This window comes from Dendrobates tinctorius, unplaced genomic scaffold (assembly GCF_039654945.1).
Source record: "Dendrobates tinctorius isolate UK_male_01 unplaced genomic scaffold, ASM3965494v1 ptg000093l, whole genome shotgun sequence".
Taxonomy (NCBI): domain Eukaryota; kingdom Metazoa; phylum Chordata; class Amphibia; order Anura; family Dendrobatidae; genus Dendrobates; species Dendrobates tinctorius.
The window spans coordinates 5,674,075-5,685,804 of record NW_027361761.1 but is presented as its reverse complement, the minus strand read 5'-3'; the positions used below and the strand labels follow the sequence as shown (position 1 = coordinate 5,685,804).

The window sequence follows — 11,730 nt, the reverse complement described above, 5'->3', positions numbered from 1 at the left end:
CCCAAAGACTCAACTTTATCTGTCAGAAGTGCAAACTTGTTGCCCTCTTAGAGGGAAAGGTGCAGGGACTGGAAGAAAGAATAGCAACATTGAAGGTAATTAAAGAACATGAGGACTTCTTGGATGAAGCAGAAGCAACCATTCAGGATTTGGAAAGTGAGAAAAGCTTCAGAGCACATACAGAGGCTGAAAAGTGGAGCCATGTGACGAAAAGAAGCAAACGGATCAAGTGGTCATCACCCCCCACACAGCTTAGCAACCAATATGAAGCCCTCATGCTGGAGAACGAAAATGGCACAGCTCAGGATGATACCGTATCTACAAGAGAAGACACACTATCAACAAAAGTTACTCTGTCAACAAAAGCAGAAACAAATGACACTCAAAAACACTCACGAGCAACAAGCGGTGTGTCCGGAAAGAAAAGAAGAATCGTAGTTATGGGCGACTCACTACTAAGAGGCACGGAGGCAACTATCTGAAGGCCGGACATAACCGCACGAGATGTATGCTGCCTCCCAGGAGCAAAAATCAAGGATGTGGCCAACAGGATACCAACTATCCTCAAATCCAAGGACGACTACCCTTTCCTACTGATACATGTAGGCACAAACGACACGGCAAGAAATGACCTACCAACTATCTGCAAAGACTTTGAAATTCTGGGGAAGAAAATAAAGTAATGGAACGTTCAGGTTGTTTTCTCATCAATCCTCCCAGTCGATGGTCATGGCATCAGAAGATGGAATAGGATACTAGAGGTGAACAACTGGCTACGACGGTGGTGCAGGCAGCAAGGATTTGGATTCTTGGACCATGGCATTAATTACCTCTACGATGGACTTCTCGCAAGAGATGGGATACACCTCACAACACCTGGGAAACACACATTCGCCAGAAGACTTGCCACACTCATCAGGAGGGCTTTAAACTAGAAGAAGAAGGAATGGGGGGAAAAACAGCAGACAAGAACATGCAGCAGAAGGACAAACTAATCAAGGATACTAGATGTGGTACAGAGGACCCAAGACAGGGTACTCAGAAGGAAGCTAAGAAAAAGGAAGCAAAACTTCTTTCCTGCATGCTGACCAACGCAAGGAGCCTGACCAATAAGATTGAAGATCTGGAGTTGGTAATGTATGAGGAAAAATACGGCATAGTAGGAATAACTAAGACATGGTTAGACGACAGCTATGACTGGGCGGCTAACTTGCAAGGATATGATTTGTTTAGGAGGGATCGTAAAAAAAAGGAAAGGGGGCGGAGTCTGTCTATATATAAAGTCCACTTTAAAGCCCACACTAAGAGCAGATATACAAGAAGGAAATGAAGACGTGGAGTCTCTATGGGTGGAGATACAAGGAGAGAAAAGTAATAAAATCCTCATAGGGGTTTGTTATAAGCCACCAAATATAGCAGAAACCACTGAGAATGTATTATTGAAACAAACAGACAAAGCAGCAAATCCCAATGAGGTGATTATTATGGGGACTTCAACTACCCCGACATAGACTGGGAAACTGAAACCTGCGTATCTCAGAAAGGAAACCAATGTCTGTCAGTGACCAAGGATAATTATCTGTCACCACTTGTGCAGGGCCCAACTAGAGGGACGGCCCTTCTGGACTTAATTTTAAGCAACAGGCCAGATAGAATAACTGAAGTCCGAGTCGATGGGCACCTAGGGAACAGTGACCACAATATAATACAATTCCACTTGTCCTTCAGTAAGGTGCCCTGGACGGGGGTTACACAAACGCTGAATTTCAGGAAAGCAAAGTGTGATCAGCTTAGAGAGGACCTTCGCCGGTTTGATTGGGACAATGTCCTCAAAAATAGGAGCACAGAAAATAAATGGGAAATATTTAAATCAGTTTTACACACCCACTGCGAGCTAGTCATACCATACTGAAATAAAAGGGCTAGGAACAGGAGAAATTCTCACCTTCCCTAGCGAATTTGGTAATGTCTTTTTGGGAGACTGAGATTATATACTCAGTTTCTAATCCTTATCTGCAGCAATTGGTTTGGTATGGCAGATATATCGATGATACCCTAATTAATTGGGGTGGACACATATCTGCCATACCAGACTTTGTTATGTACCGTATTTTTCGGACTATAAGACGCACCGGGCCATAAGACGCACCCCAATTTTCAGAAGGAAAATAGGGAAAAAAAATAATAATGTGTCAAATGGGGGTCCGTCTTACAGTCTGAATTCAGCTTACCTGGGAAGGGATCCGGCACAGGTGGAGGAGTAGTCACAGGGGTCATTCAGTGGTCCAGGTTCGTGCGGTGGCGGCTCTGTGCTCGGGCAGGTTGGTTGTGCTGGGGCAGCTGCGCTGGGGCAGGTGGGCTGTGCTGGGGCAGGGGCAGCTGTGCTGGGGCAGGGGCAGCTGTGCTGGGGCAGGTGTGCTGGGGCAGGGGCAGTTGTGCTGGGGCAGCTGTGCTGGGGCAGGGGCAGCTGTGCTGGGGCAGCTGTGCTGGGGCTGGGGCAGGTGTGCTGGGGCTGGGGCAGCTGTGCTGGGGCAGGGGCAGCTGTGCTGGGGCTGGTGGGCTCTGCGGTGCGGGGGTGGCGGCGGGCTGTGCTCCGGTGCAGGGGCGGCGGCTCCGCCGGCATTTCCTCGCAGCCCGGAGGCCCCCGCATATCCCTTGCTGGCCGCCGCCATGTTGTGGTGGCCTCCGGGAACATGGACACCGGGAAGATGGCCGCTGGTCCGGGGACGGCGCATGCGCAGGTTCAGATCTCGTCCCGAGATCTCGGGGAACGAGATCTCGTTGCAGAGATTTGAATCTCGTCCACCGAGATCTCAGGACGAGATCTGAACCTGCGCATGTGCCGTCCCCGGACCGGCGGCCATCTTCCCGGCGTCCATGTTCCCAGAGGCTACCGCAACATGGCGGCGGCCAGCAAGGGATGTGCGGGGGCCTCCGGGCCGCGAGGAAATGCCGGCGGAGCCGCCACCCCTGCACCAGAGCACAGCCCGCCGCCACCCCCGCACCGCAGAGCTCCGCCCGCTGCCACCACCGCACTGCAGAGCCCCGGAGGTTAGCATATTGCGACCATAAGACGCACCCCCTACTTTCCCCCCAAAATTTTGGGGGGAAAAACTGCGTCTTATGGTCGGAAAAAAACGGTATTTAAATTCAAACAGATATAACATCACGTTCACCTACAAGTGTAATTCTGAAAAAATTTCATTTTTAGATTTGGATCTGATGGGTGTGGATGGTGCCATCATTCACACAAAAACGCATCATAAACCCCTTAGTGGGAATACTGTCTTACATGCAACAAGCAGTCATAATAAACATACAATAAAATCTATTCCGGTAGGTGAATATACACGAGTTAAACGTAATTGCAGCTCCAATGAGGTTTTGAGGGAGGAATTCAGGCATGTTACAAACAAATTGAAAAGTCGTAGATATCCGAATTGGACTCTAACTAACTAAGCCATACATCTGTTTCCAGTACCGTCCGCAATTTTCCAGTATCAGAAAAATTGTCCATAAATGTTTGCCGGTACTATTTGAGGATGAAAAATTAGCGCAAATCTTGTCACCTGGCGTCAATGTAGTATCTAGGAGGGCTCCTTCGCTGGGTAGCATATTATCACCAAGCATGTTTTCTTTGGATCACAATAAACCTAAAAAAAACTGGTTAACTACTAAAGGTTTTTATAGGTGCGGTGCTAATATTTGTAAAACATGCAAGCATGCGCAGGTGTCTAAAGAGTTTAGCAATAGTGATCATACTTTAAATTTTAAAATTAAAAATTACATTAATTGCAACTCTAGTAGCGTAATATATAAAATTAATTGTGATCGGTGTGAGTTGTCTTATGTTGGATGTACGTCCAGACAACTAAAAATACGAATCAGAGAGCACCTGCATGTGATAACCAATATAAATACTTTTGAAAGAAACATCTCAGCAGCCTCAAAGCACTTCATAGAATGTCATGCTAGAAGCACATTGCATTTTAAGGTACAGGGGATTGATCGGGTGAATTTGTCATCTCGGGGGTGGGGGAGACATCAGACGATGTCTTCTCACCCGAGAGGCATTTTGGATCTATCACCTAAATACAAGATATCCGAAAGGTCTAAACAAAAGACATGATTTAATGTTGCATTACTGTTAATGTTTTTATCGTGGTCTGTTTGAACTATGATGTCTGTCTGTAATGTCATGTGATTACTGGGAGTAATTCTAGTGGACAGGTATACATATATATCCTACCCAAGATGGAGTCTGGATATGGCTGTGACAAAGACCATGTAGGTCGAAACGCGTAGCCTCATCTTGTTCTAACCTGGTTTGGTTATATGGAGAGACTCATGATGCGTCTATTCTAAACCGATTCAATAAAGAAGAATTTTAAGTATCTTGAGCTGAACTTTCTCCTTTCCTAATTGTCTATGTTGGTCTGTACGGAGCTCCGAGTTACTGCTTCTGCCTACTGGTGAGCTGGCTTCCTCTTCGTTCAGAATCATTGGATGTCATTTATCTCGACTTCTCTAAAGCATTTGACACTGTCCCACATAAAAGATTGGTAAGTAAGATGAGAAAGCTCGGGCTAGGGGAAAATGTGTGTAGATGGCTAGGTAGCTGGCTTAGTGATAGAAAGCAAAGAGTGGTTATTAATGGGGCATACTCAGATTGGGTCAGGGTTACTAGTGGGGTACCACAGGGGTCTGTATTGGGCCCTCTACTATTTAATATATTTATTAATGATCTAGTGGATGGCTTACACAGTAAAATATCAGTATTTGCAGATGATACAAAACTATGTAAGGAAATTAACACAAAGGAGGACAGTTTGCAACTACAGACAGATTTGAGTAAATTGGAGAATTGGGCTGAAAAATGGCAAATGAGGTTTAACACAGATAAGTGTAAGGTTATGCACATGGGAAGAAGAAACAGATGCTACAATTACTACTAAATGGGAAACTGCTGGGGAAATCAGACATGGAAAAAGACTTAGGCATCTTAGTCAATAAGAAGCTAAATTGGAGTGCCCAGTGTCAGGCAGCTGCCACCAAAGCAAATAGGGTCATGGGATGGATTAGAAGAGGTCTGGGGACACGAGATGAAAACATAATTCTCCCTCTGTACATATCACTCGTCAGACCACACTTGGAGGATTGTGTGCAATTTTGGACACCGGTGCTCAAGAAAGACATTACTGAATGTCTTGCTACACTTGCTACACTTGTAAGGAGAGCTTTAAACTAGAACAACATGGGAAGGGAAGCAAAAGACCAGAAAAAGCCATACACCTGACAAATGCTATTGAGAACTATGCTATTAGAAGTGGAAAGGAAGAACAAAGACAAAAGAATCTAAATAATAAAAATATTGGAGAAAGAGAAACCAATCACAAACTAAAATGTTTCTATACTAATGCACAAAGCATGGGCAACAAACAAGGAGAATTGGAACTACTAACACAGGAAAAGAAATATGATGTCATTGGAATCACTGAAACTTGGTGAGACGATACACATGATTGGAATACAAGACTAGAAGGATACAACTTATTTGCAAGAAACAGACTTGATAAACGAGGAGGAGGTGTCGCATTGTATGTTAGAAACGCGTATATCTGCACAGAGATTGAAGCTTCAGAGACTGGGAGTTCTGTGGAAACTGTTTGGGTAAGAATACAAGGACAGAACAATGGAAAGGACACCATTGTAGGCATTTACTACAGGCCGCCTGTGCAAGCTGAAGATATGGATGAACTCTTTATGCATCAAATGGCCAAGTTCTCCAAAAAATATGACATAGTTGTCATGGGAGATATCAACTATCCAGACATTTGTTGGGAATCTCTCTCAGGCAAAACTAACAGGTCAAGGAAATTCTTATCCTCTCTTGCTGACAACTTTATCTTCCAAAAGGTAGGGGAGAAAACAAGGGGAACTGCTACCTTGGATCTAATCAATATAAACAGGGAGGAAATGGTTGAGGAGGTAAAAGTGGCTGGGACCCTAGGAGGTAGCGACCATGCTATTTTAGAATTTTGGACAACTAGAGGAGGAAGACCTGTGAAGACTCAGACGTCAAGGTTAGATTTCAGAAAGGCAGATTTTAAGGGATTCAGAAAGAGAATTGGAGGAATCCAATGGCTGGATATCCTTAAAGACAAAAATGTCCAGGAAGGATGGGAAATCTTGAAAAATGAAATTCTCAAAGCACAATTATTAACAATTCCAAAAAGAGGGAAGAATAGGAAGCATTTAAGGAAACCAGGATGAATGAACACAGAACTTAAGCAAATGCTAAAAAGGAAGAAAAAAATGTTTATACAATGGAAAGAGGGAGGCATATCTAAGGAAAAATATAATGCTGTCTGCAGAACCTGCAGGGCACAAATCAGATTAACTAAAGCTGACAATGAATTGAGCATTGCAAGAGATGTCAAAAGCAATAATAAAGGATTTTGGGGATATGTCAAAAGTAAAAGAAAAGTCAAAGATGCTATAGGATTTTTACAGGATGAAAATGATGAAATGGTAAGACAGGATGTTGAGAAGGCCGAACTTTTAAATTCCTATTTTGCATCTGTTTTCTCTCAGAAAGGAAATGTAACATCAACTGTTCTTCACTGTCCTATTAAGGGAATAGAAGAATCCAGGATATCTATAAACAGAAAGATAGTGAGGAAACAGTTAGCTAACCTAAATGAATTCAAGTCTCCAGGTCCAGATGAATTACACCCCAGAGTACTGAAGGAGATAGTCATATGTTAAAGTTTGGGCACCCCTATTAATGTTAACCTTTTTTCTTTATAACAATTTTGGTTTTTGCAACAGCTATTTCAGTTTCATATATCTAATAACTGATGGACTCAGTTAGGCTACTTTCACACATCAGGTTTTCGGCGTCAGGCGCGATCCGGCGTCGTGCCGGAATGCCGGATCTGGCAAATGTTTTGTAAAACCTGACAGACAAAACCGGATCCGTCTCATCCGGTTCATCCGTTTTTCTATCCGTTTTTCGACGGATTACGCCGGATCCGGTTTTTAAAATTGACCCTTGTGGCCTTCCGAACGGGATTGGCTACTGGAAAACTATATATAGCATGTTCCTACAGCCCTTCTTTGACAGGTTGTAGAGGAGAAAGTGCAGGTTGGAGAGAAGAGCAAGTTACTGGCGAAGATGGATGTTGTCATTGGAAATATTTTGAAGAATTTGGCGGATTTTATAGCGGAGGCGAATCATTTGAGGGTGATTGTTCTGGAGAAGGAGAGAGCGAGACAGCAGCGCATCAGGCATCGTAGACGACGTTTGTGGATCCACCCCATCACAGCCAAGAGAATGACGCGTGGGGTCTATTCTACACTCTGCATGGACCTTCGACGAAACCCGGATAAATTTTTTGGATATGTTCGGATGAAAATGGAGAATTTTGATTACTTGGTGGAGCGCATTGCACACCTCATAAGAAAAGCGGACACCTATTGCGGCTTCTCTGTTTCACCCGCAGAGCGTCTGATGGTGACTTTAAGGTAAGCCACATTTATTGGATATGCTCGCATCAGAGCACACTTTCACTGCAATCTTGTTGGTGGTAGTTTGTATCTCCAAGTGTTATAGGTCAGTTTTGGTATGTAATGCTGTGATTTAAAACTAATTTATTGTTTTTTAATTCCCCACAGATTTCTTGCAACTGGAGAATCCCTTTTGTCACTGCATTTCCAGTACAGACTCGGGATTTCCACCATATCTGGAATTGTGAAGTACACATGCCGTGCACTGTGGGACTCCTTAGCTGAAGAGTTTTTACCAGAGCCCACAACAGAGAGGTGGATTGAAATTGCTGACAAGTTTCTACAGATATGTCAGTTTCCCAACTGCTTGGGCGCTGTGGACGGGAAACATATCCGCATTGTAAAGCCAGCTGGATCGGGATCGGAATATTTCAATTACAAGAAATATTTTTCAATTGTCCTCATGGCCATCGCTGACGCGGAATACAAATTTATTGCGGTTGATATTGGGGCCTATGGCCGCTCCAATGACTCTCAAGTTTTCAAACTGTCTGCCATGGGGCGTAAACTGTATGGAAACACCTTCCAGTTCCCACCACCTAGACCGCTGCCGCAAACATCTGGTCCACCTATGCCATTTGTCTGTGTAGGGGATGAAGCCTTCCAGCTGTCAGAACACCTTTTGAAACCGTACTCTAGCAGAGGATTGACAAGACCAAAACGCATTTTTAATTACCGCCTCACAAGAGCAAGAAGAATGGTTGAATGTACCTTTGGTATTCTGACAGCCAAATGGCGGGTCCTATTGACTGCGATCAACCTCAAGACAGAAACTGTGGACGAGGTGATCAAAGCTTGCGTGGTACTCCACAATTTTGTTATCTGCAAGGAACCCATTTCCATTGAGAACACCTCTGAAGAAACCACCTTGCAAGATTACCATGACATTACCACTAGAAGTTCTGTGACGGTTTCAGTAATGAGGGACAATTTTGCACTATACTTTATGTCACCTCAAGGCAGAGTACACTGGCAGGATGACAGAGTGTGAAAGATTTGTGCCCAACCAAACTTGTGTACCTTCTGTACCAACAGTATATACCTTTGCCAACCAAAGTTGGCTATCTTGTCATGGTCTCTATTTTTAGCTTTAGGCCACAGGTGTGTACCTGGTTGTGTTTTATGCAAAGTATTTCACCTTTTAACAAAAGTTGTGTACATTGTTAGGAAATCACCAACAATAAACACAACTTTTCAGGTGAAATACTTTGCTTCAAACACAACCAGGAACACAACTGTGGCAAAAAGCTAAAATTTACCCACAGTTATATACCTAGTTTTGAATACCATTTTACCTTTTAAATACCCTGTATTTAACCTTTTTGGCCGCAGAAAGAAATGACAGACAACCAGTGTAAAATAATTTAACTTTTATTGAAAAATGTTTTTTTTAGTAAACTTTTTTTACATTTTAATAAACTTTTTTAATAAAGCTTTGAAACCATAAAACTGGTCATTTTTATTTAAATACACACATTATAAATCTGTGTAGTGTGGGGTGGAAATACTGCTGGAGGGGCTGCGGGACACTTCAACACTGGGAGTGTGGAGAGAGGACTTGGATCGTGGTGGGGAAGGAACAGTTAGAGGTGAAGGTGTGGAAAAAACTACAGAATGGGTGGACATGTGGGAGGCAGAAGAGGTGGTGGGTGGTGGAGTGGAGGGTTGGGCAGGGACTGTAGGAGCAGATGATGTTGATGGCAAGTTGTATGGGGAAGGAGTTTGGTACGGGGCAGGTTGCTGGAAGTGGGGAGATGTCTGGTACTGGGGAGGTTGCTGGTACTGGGGAGTTTGCAGGTACTGGGGAGGTTGCTGGTACTGGGGAGGTTGCTGGTACTGGGGAGGTTGCTGGTACTGGGGAGGTTGCTGGTGCTGGGGAGGTTGCTGGTGCTGGGGAGGTTGCTGGTACTGGGGAGGTTGCTGGTACTGGGGAGGTTGCTGGTGCTGGGGAGGTTGCTGGTGCTGGGGAGGTGGATGGTATGTAATAGGAGGGGGAGGATGGAAAGTGGCTGGAGGGGGTGTAGATGTAATAGGAGGGGGAGGATGGAAAGTGGCTGGAGGGGGTGCAGGTGGAGGAACTACTGTGGTGGGAGGAGGAGGTTGGGAGGTAACTTGCTGGAGAGCAGCGTGGCATGAATGCATTACATGCATCTGCTGGGCAGGAGAGAGCGTTTCCATGCGCTCCACAACAGACCTGAAAAAGGTGTGGTTTGGCGAAGATCTTGCTTCTGAATGCATGGTTTGCAGAAGTGTCTTCACCTCCAGAATGCTGGAGTTGATCTGCTGATAGCCTGCGGAGATTTGCTCTGACAAGACTTTTAGACAGTTCTGGAAAGTTGCATTCAGATGCAAGAACTCTGGCGCATAAGTCTTTTCCTGACCCCTCTGCCGCTGCCGCCCAGTACCCGCAGGTGTACTAGAGGTGGCAGGGGCAGAAGGGTGGGGTAAAGGGAAAGCGATCTCCTCACCAGCAGCTTCATGTAATGTAGGCGGCCACGATGCTCCTGTGCTGGTGGATGGGACAGATGGGTCGAATGTGTGGGAAGGCTGGGAAGGTGCAGATGTACCGGGGCGGTCGAAGTGTCCCTCGGTGCCGGTCTCCTCAGGGATCGCCTCAGAAGGGTTCAATCGTGCAGGCTCCCGAGTGCTGCTCACCGTGCTGTGGAATAAAGAGAATAAAAAACAATTAAAATAGTGACATGGTATGGCCCTGGCTGAAAAAAAAAAGTTACATCTAAGCATTTTTTTGTCACATGTGGTGTGTAATATTTACCTTCTGGTGACCATTGTATCCCGGAGGAACGACAGGGCTCGTGCGTACTTGTACTTGCTCCTGCGTCCTCCAGATCCACTCGGGGCCCGCATCTCTTTATTGAACTCCTTCTTGAAACGATCCCTCACAGACCGCCACCACTTCACAATTCTCTCCCCTGAAACGAGAAAGGACAAAGTGGTTAGTATACAACATCAGTGTTTCCCAAACTCCAGTCCTCATGGTCCCCAGGGGTCATGTTTTCAGGATTTCCATAGTAAATAGAAATCCTGAACACATGATCCGTGGGGACCACGAGGACTGGAGTTCGGGAAACACTGGTTTACATCAAGCAACCGGTACTGTATATACTTACGCTCTTTAATCTGGGCCCGAACATCGAGGTCCTCCCAGCGGCCCACAAGGAGCGAACAGATTTCCTCCCAGAGTCGTCGGGTAACGATCAGGTCAGCGTGGCGACGGTCAGCCATATTCCAGAGCGGCTCCCTTTCTCTGACGAGATCGATGAGGTGGTCCACATCGAGTCCTCCATCCTCACCGTCAGAGTCGGGAGCACGCTGTGAAGGCTGTTAAAGAAAAAGACAAAAATAACATAATTAGCCTCCACAAAAGAAATGAAATAAAAAAGCCAAAAAAACAAAGCAAAAATATTTATACTTACACGCTGGTGACCGCCGCGTTGCTGTAGCCGACGACCCTGGGAGGCACTGCGAGGACCTCTTGGCCGAGCACCAGATTGGGAAGACTAGAGAAGAAAACAAAAAATGTTATGTCTTTGGATGTAGGCATTTGTTTGCTGTGTGTGGTCTGCAGAACATTGTTTTCTATGTGTTGTGTGTAGTGTGATGTTGTGTTTCTGCGTTTGATGCCAAAAACTTACCAATTGTGAGCCCACTCCAGGTGTCTGTCCACCCCTTCCTTCTTCTTCTGGGAGCTCCTCTTCATCTTGTGATTCCTGTTTTGAAATAAAAGGCAATGAATAGACATATATTACAGAGATGATGGATTTTGGAAATAAAAACTTACCGTCAAACGCTGACGATGCGAGGGAGGGCTCCCAGAAGAAGATGTGCTGTCCTGTTGATGGCCAGACTCCATGGCTGTGGGTATTGCTGCTGCTGTTGCTGCTGCCAGTGCTGCCATTTCTGCTGCTGCTGCTGCATCTCTTGGGCGGCTGTTGAATAAAGAGAAACAAAGGGCCAATCAATATCTTGATATTCCATGGCCCTAGTTTGGAAGAATGGGGGATTTGATAATTACCGTCTCTCATCTGCTGCTGGCCTCCCCTCCTCAGCATGTTCCATTTGCTGCTCCATTTGGGGTGGTGGTGGTGCTGATGGTGCTGCAGTGGTCTCCTGCCTTCTCCTGCGCTTGGTTGCTTTCTTGGG

At 45.3% G+C, this 11,730-nt stretch overlaps 1 protein-coding gene across 1 annotated transcript; it reads right to left on the bottom strand.

Moving 5' to 3' along the window:
• Positions 1-3,821: 3,821 nt before the first annotated feature.
• On the bottom strand, positions 3,822-10,486 carry LOC141098640 (uncharacterized). The gene is made up of 3 exons (XM_073586610.1): positions 10,343-10,486; positions 9,078-10,228; positions 3,822-3,871 (listed from the first exon to the last, which is right to left on the bottom strand). Exons 1-3 carry the CDS (start codon positions 10,432-10,434, stop codon positions 3,822-3,824), a joined length of 1,293 nt encoding a protein of 430 aa, XP_073442711.1. The 5' UTR covers positions 10,435-10,486.
• Between the last annotated feature and the right edge of the window lie 1,244 nt (positions 10,487-11,730).

What these genes read in the sequence shown, in the direction of transcription:
- LOC141098640 (XM_073586610.1), bottom strand. Translation starts at nt 10,434, where the DNA reads ATGCGGGCCCCGAGTGGATCTGGAGGACGCAGGAGCAAGTACAAGTAC. An exon ending in GATACAATGGTCACCAGAAG is followed by an intron (nt 10,229 to 10,342) that starts GTAAATATTACA and finishes TTTATTCCACAG; the next exon opens with CACGGTGAGCAGCACTCGGG. An exon ending in GTCCCGCAGCCCCTCCAGCA is followed by an intron (nt 3,872 to 9,077) that starts GTATTTCCACCC and finishes TCGTATTTTTAG; the next exon opens with TTGTCTGGACGTACATCCAA.